The 20307-nt window shown below is 37.6% G+C and overlaps 1 protein-coding gene across 1 annotated transcript; it reads left to right on the forward strand.

Annotated features, from left to right (window-relative positions):
• The first annotated feature begins 5552 nt into the window (after nucleotides 1-5552).
• slc6a4a (solute carrier family 6 member 4a) lies at nucleotides 5553-20285 on the forward strand. The gene is made up of 13 exons (XM_073817819.1): nucleotides 5553-6232; nucleotides 6810-6944; nucleotides 7225-7447; nucleotides 8842-8980; nucleotides 9090-9224; nucleotides 9380-9483; nucleotides 11843-11970; nucleotides 12168-12280; nucleotides 13892-14023; nucleotides 14187-14286; nucleotides 14678-14778; nucleotides 16616-16783; nucleotides 17304-20285. Exons 1-13 carry the CDS (start codon nucleotides 5866-5868, stop codon nucleotides 17385-17387), a joined length of 1929 nt encoding a protein of 642 aa, XP_073673920.1. The 5' UTR covers nucleotides 5553-5865; the 3' UTR covers nucleotides 17388-20285.
• The last annotated feature ends 22 nt before the right edge of the window (nucleotides 20286-20307 follow it).

Genomic DNA, 20307 nt, shown 5'->3' on the forward strand with positions numbered 1-20307 from the left:
GGATGAGTGGAATTAATTGGAAAATACCTGAAAAAGGTTTAAATGAGGTAAAATGATAAAATGAGAGATCTGTGATGTTGTTCTCCTGAGGTGATTCTTCCTGTGTAGAATATGGTCAGGCTAGTCAGATTAACGTCCCGTCTCCTTCAGTCAATTTCTGCCTTCGTCAAGTTGCCAACACTTTTTCTTGTGTCTTAAACCCTCTGTCCCGTCTTCTAACCCCTAAAATGTCTAAACTGGGACTGAAACACTCACAGCTATATGTCGGAGATTAGCAAAGGTGCTACCGTCTTGTTTTCTCCTCAGTTTATGACGCGCGTCACAGCAACATCCGTTACTCATTTCATTTAGTTTAAAATAGTATGTGACCCTGAAATTAAGATTTATACATAAACATAAAGCTGAATAAATAAACTATCCATTGGTGTATGGTTTGTTAGTGTAGGACAATATTTTATTTAAAAATCTGAAATCTGAGGGTGCAAAAAATTATAAATATTGAGTAAACCGCCTTTAAAGTTGTCCAAATGAAGTTCTTAGCAATGCATATTAGTAATCAGAAATTAAGTTTTGATATATTTACGGTAGGAAACTTACAAAATGTCTTTATAGAACATGATCTTTATTTAATATTCTAATGATTTTTGGCATAAAAGAAAAATCGATCATTTTGAACCATACAATGTATTGTTGGCTATTGCTACAAATACACCTGTGCTACTTACGACTGGTTTTGCGGTCCAGTGTCACATGATTATATACTTTTAAGAAAAAATTACTTACTTAAGACATGCCTAAATTGAAGACAGAGAAGTATTTGGACACAATTTTGGATGTTAAACATGGAACAAGTTCAAAGTTGATGAAAATGATGTCCATCACCTTTTTATTTTATAATGCAGTGAATGGTTAACATTCCTTTAAGAATAATATTAAAATAAATAAATACATTACTTAAAAGTTATCAAAAAGTGTACCTCACTAAATGTTGTAGACTGCACACTGCACAGCAGTACTTTTACTTTATTAGGACTGAATCGAACTTTCCATGACCTACTTTCTCCTTGTTCCAAAATGCAAATCTTACATTACCTTACATTATTTGTTTTGTGCGTGTGTGTGTGTGTGTGTGTGTGGTTTGTTTGTATGGATGCTATGTGCCATCCAATGCTGTGTAAGAAATTTACAACTTCCAGTAGGCAGATGAGTGTCTGTTGTGTTGTAGCGTATGGCGTTTGATTTTCCAAACATAATAGGTTTGGTGTCCATCGTTTAGTTGTGCTATTTCTGGATTCATTCAGAAGAACAAAAGGGTAACGTATTTATCATTTCCTGCTGATTCAATCCTTATTGTTTATGAATAATGTAGTTGTTACATTATGTACAGCTTAAAAGTCCATGTGGAAACCACATTGTGTGTTCATATTTATCTCTAAAATCTTGTTTACAATTAGAGACTCAACTGTGTGTGTAATTCACTTATTCGCCATGGCACTTACAAGACGAATTGGCAAACAAGGCCTATATTTTAAGTAGTTAATAGTTTTTAGTTTAGTGTGTCTGTAGGCTACAGTAAGCTTCCCAAACAACAATATGAACTTAATTGAGAAATACATTACCAGTCAAAAGTCTGACTTTACTACATTTTCATAGTTTCTTATCTTAAAAGATTTTGATCTAACGTCATGCTTGAAATTTGTTTTTACATATTTATAATTATACAGTTGAGGTCTAAAGTTTACATACACCTAGCAGAATCTGCAAAATGTTAATTATTTGACCAAAATAAGAGGGATCATACAAAATGCATGCTATTTTTATTTAGTACTGACCTGAATAAGATATTTCACATTAAAGACATTTACATATAGTCCACGAGAGAAAATAATAGTTGAATTTATAAAAATGACCCGTTCAAAAGTTTACATACACTTGATTTTTAATACTGTTTTGTTACCTGAATGATCCACAGTTTTTTTTTTTTCTTTCTTCTTTTTGGTTTTTAATGATTTGGTTTTCATGAGTCCCTTGTTTGTCCTGAACAGTTAAACTGCCCGCTGTTCTTCAGAAAAATCCTTCAGGTCCAACAAATTCTTTGGTTTTTCAGCATTTTTGTGTATTTGAACCCTTTCCAGCCATGACTGTATGGTTTTGAGATCTGTCTTTTCTCACTGAGGACAACTGAAGGACTCATATGCAACTATTACAGAAGGTTCAAACGCTCACTGATGCTTCAGAAGGAAAAACTATGCATTAAGAGACGTGGTTGAGAACTTTTTGAATTTGAATCAGGGTAAATGTAACTCATTTTGTCTTCTGGGAAACATGTAAGTATCTTCTGTAGCTTCTGAAGGGCAGTACTAAATGAACATAATGTAATATTTAGGCAAATAAGAAAAATGTACACATTCTCATTCCATTCAAAAGTTTACACCCCCAGCTCTTAATGCATTATTTTTCTTTCTGGAGCATCAGTAAGCGTTTGAACCTTTTGTAATAGTTGCATATGAGTGCGTCAGTTGTCCTCAGTGTGAAAAGATGGATCTCAAAATCATGGAGTCATTGTTGGAAAAAATTCAAACACACAAAAATGCTGAAAAACCAAAGAATTTGTGGGACCTGAAAATTTTTTTCTGAAGAACAGCAGGCAGTTGAACTATTCAGGACAAACAAGGGACTCATGAACAACTATTACTAAACATTCAGGTAACAACACAGTATTAAGAATCAAGTGTATGTAAACTTTTGAACAGGGTCATTTTATAAATGTAACTATTATTTTCTCTTGTGGACTATACAGTATGTAAACATCTTTTATGTGAAATATCTGATTCAGGTCAGTACTAAATAAAAAATAACATGCATTTTGTATGATCCCTCTCATTTTGGTAAAATAGTTCTGAAAGGTGTATGTAAACTTCTGACCTCAACTGTATATATACAGAGAGAGAGAGAGAGAGAGAGAGAGAGAGAGAGAGAGTCAAGTGTCCAAATGGGTATAAGTGATTCTTTCAAACTAATAGGCAGTCTCTATTAAACCTGATGTCAATTTAAGATCCTATAGGTGGTAGGATTTAGAAAATGTAGGTCAGACACAAATACTATGTGGATGCGCATATGATGAGGGCTTGCACTCTCCATTCATGCCTCTTGTGTTTTCCATGAACAGATGTTTGGTAGCAGGGGTCATAATTATATCATTGAGCTTAATTCTATGTGACTACATGTGAAGTGCCTTAGGGTGAGTAGCCTACCACAAAGCAAGTTTAAAGACTCTTTGGTAAAAGAAAAAGTAGAGGAAGACTGGGTGAGAGAGAGAAAGAGAGAGCGAGCAGGGGTGAAGGGGGTGTGTCTTGAGCGCCAGGCTCCCAGGGACGGTGTTGGTCACCACCCTAACACAGACCCCCACAGAACTGCTCAACCGCAGCACGGTAGGGTTGCACTGTGCATGGTGTTTGTGGCTCTGTGTGTGTTACCGAAGCGAGTTTGGCTTGCAAGTCTTTGCTTGTGTGTGTCTGTACGCGCCTGCATGTGTAACAGGAGGCATTTTGATGTTTCTGTGTGTGCCATTGATTCTCTGTCAACAGTTTTAAGTTGTTAAACTTGTACTTTAACAGGCATTTTCAGTCTAGGTTGGTTAGTGGAGGTTTCTGAGAACCCTGCAGAACTCTGGCAGCTCATTTTAATGGGTCTAATGATGCTCTAATGGCACTGGAAGTGTTTTATCTCAATATCTATTGGTTATAAAACTGTTCATGTTAACTTTATTTCATTTGGCATTTATGTGCATATCAGATGTAATAATGTAGATAGTGGAGGAATAGATTATTTTAAACACTTTTGGCTTGAGATCCCGGCAATTTTGTGATCCTGGTAACCGAAGTAAACTCTTGCCATAACACAGCTGCACTGATCTTGACCTCGCTATTATCTGTGATTATAGACAAAAATTTAGTGGAGGTGTCCAAGATGTTCAGTATTAAGAAGGTTGATTTAGAATGTGTGTGTTAAAGAGAGCAGATGTAGCGTGTGCACGGAAAAACGGACAGAAAGTACAAAAAGAAGGCTGTGAATAAGAAAAATCAGGCGGTTTGCCAAATCAGATAATATCTGTCCAGAAAAAACATCCTAGTAATTCAATGTATTTTATCTCGTCTTCTTGTGACGCTTGGATGAGAATGATACGCGGTGGTAGCTGTAAATCAGTTTGTGTTAACATTTACAAATCATTGATATGGCATTATAATTTAACTTATTTTTAACTAACTTTTTTAATCATTCCATATAAAAAGTGCCTCTGCGTAATTTTCCTATATGCGGAGAAATCAACTTTTACATACAAATTAATTGTATTGATAAGTTGCCATGCTGGATATGCACAAACATTTCGCTTTTTGTCTGATTTTAATAGTGCGGAACGCTTTCCACCTTCTCCTCCGCCGTCATAAAATCATTAATAGTTTTTTACTTTTTACAAATGTGTTTTAAAGGCACAAATGATTCACTTTGAATAAATAATAAACATTTTTGGCCCTAAAAATCCCCTGATGGAAACTAAATGAAATGTGTTAGCTGTTCATAATTATGAAATACTATGAGGAAAATGCAAGCAGGAGGAAAATTTGTATTCCCCTCTCAATTATTCCTGACATTAGTATGATCATTATGTTGTGATGAATAGCAGTTGCTTAATATCTTCTCACTCCGATTCCTGCAACCACCTGTATCACTGCCCCTCGACTTCATCTAGTAATTACAAACAGCTTTCAAAGAACGCTAGGCGGCTGTTGCTGGAAGAAAATTACCCTCTAGAATGCTGAAGTACACTTTCTTAAAACGCAGTATAATTTAATGGTGTATTGATTAGTACTTTGTTTCTCTTCTAGACTAAAAATAAAATAGTTGTACATGTTTAGTATTACTTAACTGTCCCTGTTAAATGTAAAGGTATTATAAATGTGACCCTGGACCACAAAACCAGTCATAAGGGTACATTTTTTTAAATTGAAATTGATGTGTGGTTTGTTAGGATAGGACAATATTTGGCTGAGATAGAAGTATTTGAAAATCTGGAATCTGAGGGTGCAAAAAATCTAAATATTGGGAAATACAGCCTTTAAAGTTGTTTAAATGAAGTTCTTACTAATCGAAAATTAAGTTTTGATATATTTCCGGATTGGAAATTTACAAAATACATCTTTACTTAATATCCTAATGATTTTTGGCATAAAAGAAAAAATCTATAATTTTGACCCATACAGTGTATTGTCGGCTATTGCTACAAATATATCCGTGCTACTTATGACTAAACTTAAATGTGTATAAGATCTGTTTAAATTAGTGTTAAGGCTGTGTTAAGTATATGTTTTTTAATCTAATGCATCTATCTGTAATGTCGGTACAGTCCCTTATTGTAAGTTAAGTATCAACAGTGTCAGGAAAAAGAGAATAAATAACTGTCTTGGCAGCTCCCGAAGGCTTAATGTTGCTGTGGCATGTACAGAGTTCACTTAGCGTTTTACAGGTTTAACCCCATGTTGTAAGGGCATATTTAATCAAAATCTGCAGATATCTTTCAAAGATCATGTGTCATTTCTCAAAAACACTTTGTATGGGAATGACAGGGGTAAATTCATGCTAAACTTCCTCCAGCGTCTTCTGAAAATCCCCCTCTCTTTGTTCTGCAGCTGGGCCTGAGCGGTGTTTCCTTGTTTTCCCACCTGAGCTTGTTAAAACATACAGGTTCAGGGCTCTCCTTGCACTCTCCATCCCATTTCCTCTTCTCCAGGCTCTCTATCCCCTCATGGGCGCGATATCAGCCAGTGCAAGAGGACCACCGTCTCAACCCTAACAGCCGTCCTCACTATGGAGATGAAACAACCAATGATGATGAATCAAGAGCAGGAGAAAGAACAGGAGTCGCAAGAAAATGGAAGGCTGGTTGCGGACAGCGTCTCGGAGAAGGGTCAGAAGTCCTGCTCTGGGCCTGGGCAGGTCTCAAACGGTTATCCCAGCACATCCCCTCAAAGCCCCAGGGATGGCGCGGGAGCTGGGGCGGACAGGGGTAGCACCCCTGGGGCATTCAGGACTCTGGTGGTCCAGCAGACCAGCTTGGATCCACCTAGGGAGACCTGGAGCAAAAAGATGGACTTCTTGCTGTCGGTGATCGGGTATGCGGTGGACCTGGGCAACGTGTGGCGCTTCCCCTACATCTGCTACCAAAACGGAGGGGGTAAGGTCAAGAACACACTTGGCAATGGTGATACTAAATATTGTGTCGCATCCCATTAGAAAAAGAATTGCGTCTTTGAGACGAGATCAACTTAGGTGATGTTTGCTTAAAAAGAACAAACAGACAATGGGGAATTCTGCTGTTGTCTCCTCTCTTTGTGCGAGCCGGTTCGCCCCGTCAGTACAAACAAGCTTTAGTCTCCTTTCATTGAATTTCAAGTAATAAAATCTTTGTAATTTCCTGTTTCACTATGCAAAGGGAGTGCATGAGAGATAGTGCAGGCAGGGAGACTCTCGCCGCAACCAACACCATTAATTGTGGCTCTCAAGGGTGGGACTTGCTCTTATTGTTTAATAATCTGGCTCGCTGCTGCTCAATCAGCAGCTATCTAGCATTCATGTCAAAAGCTCATGTATAAAGCTTTAATCAAGAACCCGGGGGCTTGTCTGAACAGGAACTTTTTGTGTGCGTTAGCGTCTTTTCTGTAAGGATAATAGTGCTTTCAGGATGTGTTAAGACCACTGCAATGGGACCGTGAAGTTCAAGTTGCACTTCCTGTCTAAATCCTTGTGTTCAGGTGCCTTTCTTCTGCCGTACCTGCTGATGGCTGTGTTTGGTGGCGTGCCGCTCTTCTATATGGAGCTGGCTTTGGGCCAGTTTCACCGCAGTGGGTGTATCTCCATTTGGAAACACATCTGCCCCATCTTCAAGGGTAAGACTGGTCTGTTTCACAAGGCTGAGACTTCTGAGACCCAGGACATGGGTTGAGGGGTCACACAGATAACGGCAGACTGACATGTGCTGGGCTGATAGTACACTTTCCCTTGACCTTCTTCTAAACTTCTTACTGATTCAGCTCTCACTTTGTTGATAACCAGGACTCTGTTATGGAAATTGTCACATTTACCTGGTAAAATGCCAGCTGCTTAAGAAACTTGATTTTATGTAAATGGAACTTTGTCTTAAATGTCATTCACTGCCTTGTTTTGCAGGTATAGGCTTTGCCATCTGCATCATTGCACTCTACATTGCCTTCTACTATAATACCATAATGGCCTGGGCTCTCTACTACCTCCTGTCCTCCTTTCGTGCCACGCTGCCCTGGACCACCTGCAACAACCAGTGGAACACTCCCAACTGCACCCACTACCTGTCCACTGACTTGAATGTCTCCTGGACCAACACATCCATCTCTCCTGCTGAGGAGTTCTATATGTAAGTGCATGTAAGTGCGTGTAAGTGCAAGTCCAGGTTGAAAGGGATAGAAGCTAAAACTTTGCCTTCAATAGGCTTCTTGAACTATCAAGAGGCTCTTGTGATTTTAAAAGAATGTGTTACTCTTTCTCAAAAGATGCAGGGGGGCATTGGGTCTGTGTATCCACTGCTTTGGGACAGATTTAAAAATGGGATTTCCTGTTTTCCATATAAATGTTGCTCCTTGTTCTTATTTAACTGACCTGCACTCATCAGTTGCTAAGATTCACGGCTTTTGATTTACTATTCTTTGGCATCTGTATCTCCCAATAGTAGCTTCTACAGGCATTATGAACTGTCAACTAGGGCTGTCACTAGTCTCGCGTAGCCAGACCTTCAGGCTGACGGCTGAAGGTCTGGAATTCATGGCAGCTTTCATTGGCCAAGGCCCGCCCATAAGGCCATTTGACCGACATGTCAAACAACCAATCACAGTTCGTTTCGTTCAGCGTCACGTTTTGGGGCGTGGAAACACCCCTACAACAACAAACTGGCATGCAACAAGTCAGTCATTGAAATGACCAGCATTGGAAGTTAAATAAGAAGAGGGAGAACAAGCATTAAGTCAGTAATTTGTTTGCTAACGCCGCAAGTGTGTATAACAACAATGGCGTCTGCATGAGCACATTTTAGCAAAACGCAGAGTAAATCAGTCTGCGCTTTGTTTCCCGGCGGACCGAAAATAAATGCGACACTCGCTTCTCCCGGAAATACGATCAAATTCAACGAATCAGATGACGACTTCGACATTCCTGGAGTGTTTCCAGTTAAGTGTACCATATGCATCAGACGTTTAGCCAACGTTCCGTAGGCGTGACATCTGAGGCTGAGACTAGGCTGTCACTAACGATTGTTTTGATAATCGAATAATTGGTTGATTTTTCTGACGATTAATCAAAGAAATTGATCTAAATGGACAATAGCCTTTGCAATTACTTAAAATGCATATATAGCAAATAGACATTAATGGTTTTATAAACTGTCAACTAGGCTGTCAATAACGATTCTTTTGGTAATTGAATAATTGGTCGATTATTCTAACGATTAATCAAAGAAATTGATCTAAATAGACAATAGCCTTTGCAATTACTTAAAATGCATATATAGCAAATAGACATTAATGGCTTTATAAACTGTCAACTAGGGCTATCACTAACGATTCTTTTGGTAATCGAATAATTGTTCGATTATTCTGACGATTAATCAAATATTCTGATAATTGTAATTTTATTTAGCAATAAAAATATACCTAAGTGAACAATAGGGTTAGGTTAGGGTTAGTAGAATTGAGTACTTGAATTTAATCGAGAAATTGTGACAGCCTTACTGTCAACCAACTTCTCTCATGTCCTTAGACGGCAGGTCTTGCAAGTTCATCTGTCTCCTGGTCTTCATCAATTGGGCTGGGTGAGCTGGCAGCTAGCCCTCTGTCTGTTGTTCATCTTCACCGTTGTGTACTTCAGCATCTGGAAGGGGGTCAAGACCTCCGGCAAGGTAGGATACACAGGAAACCTCAGAAAGAAAGAGCAGCCAACTGTTATTCAGGAGTTGCACAGTTTTCGACTCTTTTGTTTAGTGGGTTCTTCATGCCTCTCTCTGGCAGGTAGTGTGGGTGACGGCTACCTTTCCGTACCTGGTGTTGCTGATCTTGTTGATAAGAGGGGCCACCCTGCCGGGAGCATGGAGAGGAGTGGTCTTCTACCTGAAACCTGATTGGAACAAACTTTTAACCACTACAGTGAGTAGAAACTAAGCCATTCTGAATACTAAAATATTGCACAATCCGTGTTGTTTGCTCCGTCCCTCTTTCCCTATGACCCATACTTCTTGTCAGGTATGATATGGATGAATGAAATTCTTTACAGAAAAATCAATCTGTCCTTGTTTTTTCAGGTTTGGCTTGATGCAGCTGCGCAGATCTTCTTCTCTTTGGGTCCAGGCTTTGGTGTTCTCCTGGCCTTTGCCAGCTACAATCCCTTTCATAACAACTGCTACAAGTACACCTGGCTCACATTTATACTGCTGTCATTTTCTATTATCTGCGCTAAAGTTCTGTTATCACAAACTTGAGCTTAAAATATGAACTTGTACCTCTCCATCTTTTTGCATGTGTTTCTATGCAGGTTTGACATTGGCCTAATCCTAAGTATTACACTTTGGTGTATAACTCTTCCAGCATTGTTCAGGCTACAGCCAAAATGATATCATGAATCAGATTTGTTGAGGAAAGGAGTGATGTTATATCTCTAAGCAACCTTGTTTACAATAAAACAAGTGTGAAAAAATTTATCTAGACTTATCTTGATAACCAGAACATCATAGAAACTTGGAGGTGGATTCTGTTGACTTGGAGCTGTCAGAAACCACCTAGCAACCTTTCTTAACACCATAGCAATGAACGCTATAGAAATCTCTAATGTTATCTCACGACCAGTCTGTACGTATTTTACGAGGTGGCTAATTCGTACAAACTCGTACAACCTCACTTGTACGATTTTATATGATTTAGGGGCGGGGTTAGGGGTAGTCCTTTGTGCAAATTTGGCACCTGATAAAAAGAATTTGTATGAGTGAGGTCATACGAATTTGTACGAATTAGGCACCTAGTTAAATATGTATGAATAGCCGTGAAATCGGGTTGAAATGTCTTGGTAAACCACATCAAAAACCCCAGCAACTGCGTAGCAATGACAATCCTCCACAACACATCGCTTTTCTAAAAATCAGGGTTTTTTTCTCTGTCGCTCCCTGTTTAGAGTAGTTCACTTCCAGAGCAAAGATTTAAAGATAATGTGCTCACCCTGTTGTCATCCAAAATGTTCATGTCTTTCCTTCTTCAGTCGTAAAGAAATTATGTTTTTTGAGGAAAACATTTCAGGAATTCTGTGGTGCCCGTGAGTTTGAACTTCCAAAATGCAGTTTCAGTGCAGCTTCAAAGGGCTCTAAACTATCCCAGCCAAGGAATAAGGGTCCTATCCAGCAAACCGATCTGTCGTTTTCTAAAAAGGTAAAAAAAAATGATGTACTTTTAAACCTCAAACGCTCGTCTTGTCTAGCTCTGCCATGCACATGCGTACTCTGCAGGCTTGTGCACAATTCAGAATTTCAGAATTGGCCGCCATTCAATTCATGAGTTGGAATTTGAATTGAATTGACTCCGCCCCACAGGAAGTTGAATTTGAATTGGAGTTGGAATGACAGGAAATAGAATTAAATACATGGCAATTCAAAGACATTCCACACAGTCATACAACAGAAATAATGTGTTGAATCTCACATACAATTACATTAATTTTGTAATTTAATAGCATAATTTCATTACACATAACTAGTCACTCCTCAACCCTGCATACATTTTGTTCCAACATATAGATAATGGTCAAATTCTTGAAATAAATTACTCCCTCAATGTTTGATTAGTTTTGTTCAAAATGTTATTTTCATTTCAATGTAATCAAATAACACAATGTAATCTGTACAAGTAGTTCAAACTAATATCATTTATAGAATATGTAATGAAATCATATCTGACATATATTGTAAAGCTTCATTGTTAAACACTTCACTTATGTATATGAATTTCTTTGGATTTGTATTGAATTGCAATTCTGCTTCCTTTAATTCAAATTCGAATCTTAATTCTAGATCTTGTTTTTGACATCAATACAAATTCAATTCAAATTCAAGAATTGAATTGGAATTTAGGAGTCATTCTCAATTCAATTCTGAATTGTGCACAAGCCTGGTACTCTGTGCAATCCTGTTTAAGGCAGTTAGGGTAAGCTGAAAAACTCCCATCTCATTTTCTCCTCCAAATTCAAAAGTACCCTACATCGCTGTTTTACCTTTTTTGGTAAACGCCATTTGATCTTATTAGCATGTTTACTTTGTAAAACTGGGTCAGTAGGGCGATTCTGAAGTTGGAGGAGTAAATGAGATGGGAGTTTTTCGACATACCCTAACTGTATTGAACCGGAGTGCACAGAGTACATGCAGAGCTAGACAAGACAAGCATTTGAGGTTAAAATGTATATAAATTTATATTTTATTTTCTAGTTTTGCTAGATAAGACCCTTATTCCTCAGCTGGGATTGTTTAGAGTTTAGAGTGGGATCGTTTCAAACTCGCAGGCACCATAGAAGCCCACTATATAGAGATAATTCCTAAAATGTTTTCCTTAAAAAAACATCATTTCTTTATGACCGAAGAAAGAAAGACATGAACATCTTGGATGACAATGGGGGTGCGTATGTTATCTGTAAATTTTGTTCTGGAATTGAACTACTCCTTAAAGCTATTAATCTTTCTATACTTTTTCTTTTTGCTCAAATGTTTGTATCTTTCTTTGATTTGCAGAGATGCGTTAATCACAAGCTCGGTGAACTGTTTGACCAGTTTCCTGTCAGGCTTTGTGATCTTCACAGTGCTGGGATACATGGCAGAGATGCGCAAACAAGGTGTGGAGACTGTAGCTAAAGATGCTGGTAAGCATTTAATTTCTACCCAATTTCTTTATTCTTGCTTTAAGGGTCCTATTACCTTTCAGATAGAGAATTTTATGTGATTATTTAAAGCTTAATATCAGATGTATCATTGAAAATCATTGCATTGACACTATACAATGTGATATGGCTGTTTACTCTAAAATTGACCTGTCCTGATTGGATGCATGTTTTCTAAGGTCCCAGTCTGCTCTTCATCATCTACGCTGAGGCTATTGCCAATATGCCGGCTGCTACATTCTTTGCCATCATATTCTTCCTCATGATAATTATGCTGGGGCTGGATAGCACGGTCAGTCTTTCTTGCTTTCGTGGAATACTAGCCAATGAATTCTCTCTTAATGAATTAGATTTTTCCCTTTGTTTACTCAGCTTATTGTTTCTGAATTTAGTAAAATGTATTGTCAGCAGTGTTTCATTACATTAGCTCTTCAGCATGCATAGTTAACCCCTTCCTGTCCCTATGCTGACCACACACAATCAAATCAGTTAAGGCATGGCTTAAAGGGACAGTTACCCCATGATTTACTCACCATCTAGTCATTCTAGGTGTATATAACTTTGTTGTTTCAGATGAATACATTCGGAGTTATGTTAAAAAATGTCCATGCTCTTTTAAGCTTTAAAATGGCAGTGGATGGGTGTTAAGATTTTGAAGTTTAATAAAGTGCATCCATCCATCATAAAAGTACTCCACAAAGCTCCATTGGGTTAAAGGAGACGTTCACTTCCAGAACTAAAATTTACAGATAATATACTCACTCCCTTGTCATCCAAGATGTTCATGTCTTTCTTTCTTTTGTCGTAAAGAAATTATGTATTTTGAGGAAAACATTTTAGTATTTTTCTCCGTATAGTGGACTTCTATGGTGCCTGCGAGTTTGAACTTCCAAAATGCTGTTTAAATGCAGCTTCAAAGGGCTCTAAATGATCCCAACTGAGGAAGAAGGGTCTTGCCTAGTGAAACGATTAGTTATTTACTTAAATTTTTATTGAAATACTTTTTAACCTTGTCTTGTTTAGCTCTGCATGTACTCTGTTTATTTTGGTTTAAGACAGTTAGGGTAGGTCAAAAAACACCCATCTCATTTACAAAGTGAACGTGCAAATAAATCAAAAGCCCTTTACAAAAAAAGGTAAAACAGAAATGTAGGGCGATTTTGAAGTTGATAGAAAAAAATGAGAGTTTTTAGACATACCCTAACTGTCTTGAACCTGTATACACAGAATACGCATGCGCATGGCAGAGCTAGAGAAGGCAAGCATTTAAGGTTAAAAAGTATGTAAATTGTATTTTTTTTTTAGAAAATAACCAATCGTTTTGCTAGATAAGCATTTTGGGCACCATAAAAGTCCACTATATGGAGAGAAATCCTGAAAAGTTTTCCTCAAAAAGCATAATTTCTTTACGACTGAAGAAAGACATGAACATCTTGGATGACAAGGGGGTGAGTAAATTATCTGTAAATTTTAGCTCTGGAAGTGAACTTCTTTAATAAAGGCATTCTGAAGAGAATTGATGCGTTTGTGTAAGATTTAAAATTTTATAAACCATAATCTCTAGCTTCCACTTACTGTAAGCTCTGGTAAGAATATGCTTGTCTCTCAAGAACCAAGTTTTCTCTCTGCTTGGCTTATATCAAAATCCCCTTGTTTTGTACTTTTAATTCGTGACCGGTGTTCGTCAATTCTCACCAGAGCTAACTGAGCTTAGCATACAGTCATCTAATGACATAACTCCATATGTTGTCTATTTCTATTTATATACAATGTCAAAAAAAAACAATGGTGCTGTATTTACCATAAGGAGCATTGTTTTAATTAATGCCTGTACAAGTTCAATGGGTCCTTGACCTACTTTTTGAATCATCCCCTGCCTCTCTTGTGTGTATGCGCATTACAGTTTGCAGGTCTGGAAGGGATAATTACAGCCATGTTGGACGAGTTCCCCCACCTGTTGGCCAGGAGGAGAGAATGGTTTGTGCTCGGCCTAGTGTGCGTCTGTTATCTGGGCGCCCTCTCCACTCTTACCTACGTAAGTCTAACAGCAGCGCTAACAAAAATTTTCCTTCAGTTCTAACTACAGGCTTTAAACACTATCCTGAGACCAAATTTGGAATTTTATCAAATTAAACATGCCATTTTCCAAAGTGTAAACATTAATTATTCCTTTTAATATGGAGGCAATGTGTTTGTAGGGAGGTGCGTTTGTCGTTAAACTATTTGAGGAGTATGCCACAGGACCTGCTGTTATCACCGTAGTCTTCCTCGAGGTCATTGCTGTTTCCTGGTTCTATGGTATGTATTGGCTTCCAGGTTAATCATTTGAAATGTAACTTTAATTATTTTGATTGTGCTGCAAAGCAAACAAACTCCTACTTGTTTCCTAATGAATTGTCTGAACAAGATGTTCCCTAGAGGCTTTTGGGCTGAAGCCCTCAAAAGAATTCTGAACTTTACTGTTGAACTTCCTAGCATTGTGAAAATTTAATTTTAAGTCACTACTACAGGGAGAGAAGTCATAATATCAGTTCATGAAACTGTTGAGCTACTTCCGTCACTTTATACTCTGCTGTTGTCCATCTGTTATTTCTTATTCCACTACCGTCTCAAGATTTTATCATAGTTTCGTAATCCGATATGCTGTTTCAGGCAATGTGCAGTAAGTCTGTTTGTAAAATACGTGCAGGGACGACACGCTTCTGCAACGATGTGCAGCTGATGCTTGGCTTTGCTCCTGGCATGTTTTGGAGGGTCTGCTGGGTAGCCATCTGTCCCTGCTTCTTATTGGTCAGTCCATTACATTACATTTATGCATTTGGTAACTTACATTGTATTAAAGGTATCCATTTTATCAGTTTATGCATTCCCCAGGATTCATATCCATGCTTTTGATATGCTACAGTTGAAGTCAAAAGTTTACATACACCTTGCAGAATCTGCAAAATGTAATTTTTTTTTACCAAAGTAAGAGGGATCATACTAGACATACATAGACTTAATTCTTAATACTGTGTTGATATCTGAATGATCCACAGCTTTTTTTTTGTGTGTTTAGTGATAGCTGTTCATGAGTCCCTTGTTTGTCCTGAACAGTTTAACTGCACGCTGTTCCCACAGATTCTTTGGGTTTTCAGCATTTTTGTGCATTTGAATCTTTTCCAGCAAAGACTGTATGATTTTGAGATCAGTCTTTTCACACTGAAGACAACTGAGGGACTCATATGCAACTATTACAGAAGGTTCAAAACATTCACTGATGCTTTAGAAGGTAACACAATGCATTAAAGGATAACTATTGCCAAAATGCAACCTGGGCTGTTTTTTTAACTGTAAACGAGACAAACATATATCTAAAAGCATAATTATGACAAACGAGCCGTTTTTGAGATTGACCGTGATTTCGTTTTGTGGTCAATGGCCAGTGAACGGGAGTACTAGGGGCATAAATTTGAGCGCATCAAAATCGATATTTTTACAACACTAAGAAGGCTCGACACACCATGAAACTTTGCTCGAAGTGTCGCCTGGGTCTCTACACATGAACTCGAGCATTGAGAACATTGTTTGTGTACACAGAGTTTACTAAAAAGAAAGGTTTTGAACAACTCACTTTCACTGTTTGAGTTTCCGCTCGCAGCCGTCTTGCCAGTCAAGAAGTGTCGATCTCCGAATGCGAATGAATGGACTCCATAGGACGAAATATTAGGCTTATATGAGGCTCTTTTTACAACTATAAGGTTAATATTGTTTTTCACTTGCGACAAAACAACGAATTAGCCGTGCATTTATATGGAAATATGCTTTAGGAGCTATCCATCCTTGCACTCGGAGATCGACACCTCTTGACTGGCAAGATGGCAATAAAGGGCAATACTACATGAACAAAAAATTATATTTAGGCAAAATAAGAAAAATGTACACATTTTTGTTCTGTTCAAAAGTTTTCACCCCCGGCTCTTAATACATCGTGTTTCCTTCTAAAGCATCAGTGAGCATTTGAACCTTCTATAATAGTTGCATATAAGTCCCTTAGTTGTCCTCAGTGTGAAAAGATGGATCTCAACATTATACAGTCATTGTTGGAAAGGGTTCAAATACACAAAAATGCTGAAAAACCAAAGAATTTGTGGGACCTGAAGAGTTTTTCTGAAGAACAGTAGGCAGTTTAACTGTTTCGGACAAACAAAGGACTAAAAAAAAACAGCTGTGAATCATTTAGGTAACAACACAGTATTAAGAATCAAGTGTATGTAAACTTTTGAACAGGGTCATTTTTATAAATTCAACTATTATTTTCTTTTACGTAAAACATCTTATTCAGATCAGTACCAAACAAAAAATAACATACATTTTGTATGAACCTACTTATTTTGGTAAAATAATTAACATTCTGCAGATTCTGCAAGGTGTATGTAAACTTTTGACTTCAACTGTATACTGGGTTACAAAAAAACAGTCCAGTGCATTTCCATGCAAATACACTGGATAGTTGCCCCAAAATGAAACCGTTTTACTTTTGAGTTTGACTCTCAGACAAACATCATACATACATTTGTCATCTATCGACAGATCTCAGCATGTCAGATGCAAATACAGTTTTGTGATTTTTTTTCTTTGTCTGTAGTTCATTATTGGGAGTTTTCTGGCATTCCCTCCCGAGGTGAGGCTGTTTGACTACCTGTACCCTTTCTGGACCACAGTTCTCGGCTACTGTATTGGAGTCTCCTCCTTCATCTGTGTGCCTTCTTACATGGTCTACCATCTACTCACCACCAAAGGGACCTTCAAACAGGTGAGCCCAGACAGACAAAAACATCAAAACACATACATAACTGTATCTTGTCAGGTCTAATAAGTGAGAAACATATAATAATGACACCTAAACACATTACAGCAGCACAAATGCAATTATACTGCAACGCATCAGCTTGATAACGCTGTAAATTTTCTCTGTTTGAGACGTGAGGATAGAGATCAAACGGTCAGTGACAATACAGTGACACTGAGAGACTGCACGTGTTTTAGTCACAGGATGTGTGTTTGTTAGATGATGAAAAACGGCACAAGGTTCACCTTTGTTGATTCTGTGATGTAACTATCAGTGCCTTTAGCATGTCAGGTTTTGAGTGAGTAATTATGTGCCTCGTAGAGAAGAGCTTTAGCCCACAGCTGTTCAGTATTTAACTGACAAGACTTGCAACATATCACTTAGTGCAGTTTCTTTGTAGTTGAGCTGTTCGACTTACTTGTAAAGCCCTCCTGTAGCTTAAATGTTTTCACTACTCCAAAAATCTCACTGCTTACCCCTGTAGCGCCTGCTAAAGAGCATTACCCCTGAGGCTTCAGGGTCCAGCGGCCCTCAGAGAGACACAATTGTCATCACCAACGCTGTGTGACACGTTTCCTCTTCTGCTGGACATGTAGCACAAACACAGGGGACCTGTGTCTCTTGTAAGGGCCTCAGCTGACCTCCCTTCACACCTCACCCCAGAGGAGTCTGCTACCGTATTGTGTGACGGTGAGGCCAGGCCTCCGAAAACAGCCATTGTTTTATTTTTATTCTTGTGCCGTCCATGTGAATGACTATCATCGCTCACAAGTTACTGACTGCCATGACTGTTCTGTCCTTCCGTTGTTCATTTCAGATCTTCAAAAACAATTTACATATAGATCTATGGCTAATGACTGTGTACACTAATGTTGAAAAGTTTGGGGTGAGTCAGATTATCATATGCTACTTTCAGTCAGCAAGTTATACTTTTAGCATTCATCCAAGAATCCTGAAAAAAGCCACTGTTTACACAACAGTTTTCAACATTGATAATAAGAAATGTTTCTTGAGCACCAAATCAGCACAAAAGAATGATTATGTGGCATTAAAAATATCTTACAAACCCCTGACTTTTAAATATCTGTTTGGTGATGGCATTAGAACAGGAATGGATGCACATCTCATTTACTTTATGAAAATGTATATACAGTTGAAGTCAAAAGTTTACATACACCTTGGAGAATCTGCAACATGTTAATTATTTGACCAAAATAAGAAGGATAATACAAAATGTATGTTATTTTTTAATTAGTACTGACCTGAATAAGATATTTCACATAAAAGATGTTTACATATAGTCCACAAGAGAAAATAATAGTTGAATTTATAAAAAAAAAATGACCCTGTTTAAAAGTTTTTTTTAATACTGTGTTGTTACCTGAATGATTCACAGCTGTGCTTTTTTTGTTTAGTGATAGTTATTCATGAGTCCCTTGTTTGTCCTGAACAGTTAAACTGCTCTGTGTTCTTCATAGAAAAATCTTTCAGGTCCTACAAATCTTTTGGTTTTTCAGCTTTTTTGTGTATTTGAACCATTTCCAAAGATGACTGTATGATTTTGAGATCCATCTTTTAACACGGAGGACACCTGAGGGACTATCACAGAAGGTTCCAACCTAGAGCCATGGGGTGAAAACTTTTTGAATTTGAAGATCAGGGTAAATGTAACTCATTTTGTCTTCTGGGGAACATGTAAGTATCTTCTGTAGCTTCTGAAGGGCAGTACTAAATGAAAAAAATTGCTATTTAGGCAAAATAAGAAAAATCTACACATCTTCATTCTGTTCAAAAGTTTTCACCCCCGGCTCTTAATGCATTGTGTTTCTTTCTGAAGCATCAGTAAGCATTTGAACCTTCTGTAATAGTTGCATGTGAGCTAACCCTAACCCTAAGCAATATCATAAAGGCATTGTTGGAAAGGGTTCAAATACACAAAAACGCTGAAAAACTAAAGAATTTGGTTTCAGGTAACAACTCAGTATTAAGAATCAAGTGTATGTAAACTTTTGAACAGGGTCATGTTTATAAATTCAACTATTATTTTCTCTTGTGGACTACATGTAAACATCTTTTATGTGGAATATCTACAAAATAAAAAAAACCTCTTATTTTGGAAAAATAATTAACATTTCACAGATTCTGCAAGGTGTATGTAAACTTTTGACTTTAACTGTAGAGTGTTTTTCTACAGTGTTTCCTTTTTCCTTAAATAGTAACTTACTAAATAAAGATTGTTATATTATGGTTTTGTGACCAATTTTCAGGTATGTTTTACATGTATACACGTTTATATGAGGCCAAAAATGATTTTGTTTCTTTTTTGTTATTACAGAAATTTGTAAGTATGACTTCAAAGAAGCTGTTTGTGGTTTAGGGACTGAATCCATCACTTAATTGTGGATATATTTTCTTATTTTCGTTCTTTTTTGTTAAATAATTTTGTATTTTACATTTCAGATGTGGAAAGGGTAAAAGTAGGAATGTAACAGACTTTTTTTTTAATGAGAGAAGCAAGGGCCCAAATCATTTTTTTACATTGTCCAGAAGTGCTTGGTCTTTTGCACAGGTGTGTATGTATGTGTGTGTGAGTGAATATGTATGTGTCACCATGCCCTACCGTAAATGTAACAGATATTAAGTGTTTAGCCTTCTTTTGGTGGATATGTACCAATTGTTAGGCATATGTGTATTTATTTCATCCACATGATGCTTATTTTGTTTTATTTACAACTGGAAGTCTTTGTCTGCCTACCCAGTTACCATTTACATGTAGCATTTACAAGAATGGGACCAAATATTCAGCACCGAGGGAGCAAATGTAAAACTCTTAAGACTTGTTCATTGATCAACCACTAACACGTTGTCAACGGGGGAGCTTCGGCATTTATATTTACATATTTCTTTATGTGAGTTACACAAAGTAGCAGAAACCAAAAACTAATGTGCTTGTTTGTTACAAATGCTTCAGCCTTGATCCTCAAGACTTTTTTTTCATGAAAAAAAGGTGTGACTGGACATCTAAGTATGTGCATGTGTACTTTGTGAGTCTTGCTGTTCGTGCGGTCCGGCGTTCTGTGCTGACTCGTTGAATTCGTAGAGTGGGCAAATGTGAGGACGTCGATGTCTCCGTCGAACTGACATGTTTAGAGACGTAATAAGCCATGGTCAGTTCCGTCAGTGTGTGTGTGCATGCCGTAGACGTGAGTCTATATTGTGCATCTTTGAGTGTGTGTGAGCGTGTGTGTGTGCGCGCGCGCGCGCGCTTCAGTCCAGTGATGACCTTTCCTCTTCTTTCTCAGCAGAATTTACTATTCTGTCTATCAAAGTATTGAAAATCTATTGTACTTTATAAAATCTAACTTTGATCTATGTATGTCTCCAAGACTGTTACGAGAAAATATGTATAGGACAAAGACATATATGAATTATTAGAGATATAAAATAAAGGTATATGTATTAATAATGGATGTGTGTCTTTTCTGTGT

Source organism: Garra rufa, chromosome 14, assembly GCF_049309525.1.
Source record: "Garra rufa chromosome 14, GarRuf1.0, whole genome shotgun sequence".
Taxonomy (NCBI): Eukaryota; Metazoa; Chordata; class Actinopteri; order Cypriniformes; family Cyprinidae; genus Garra; species Garra rufa.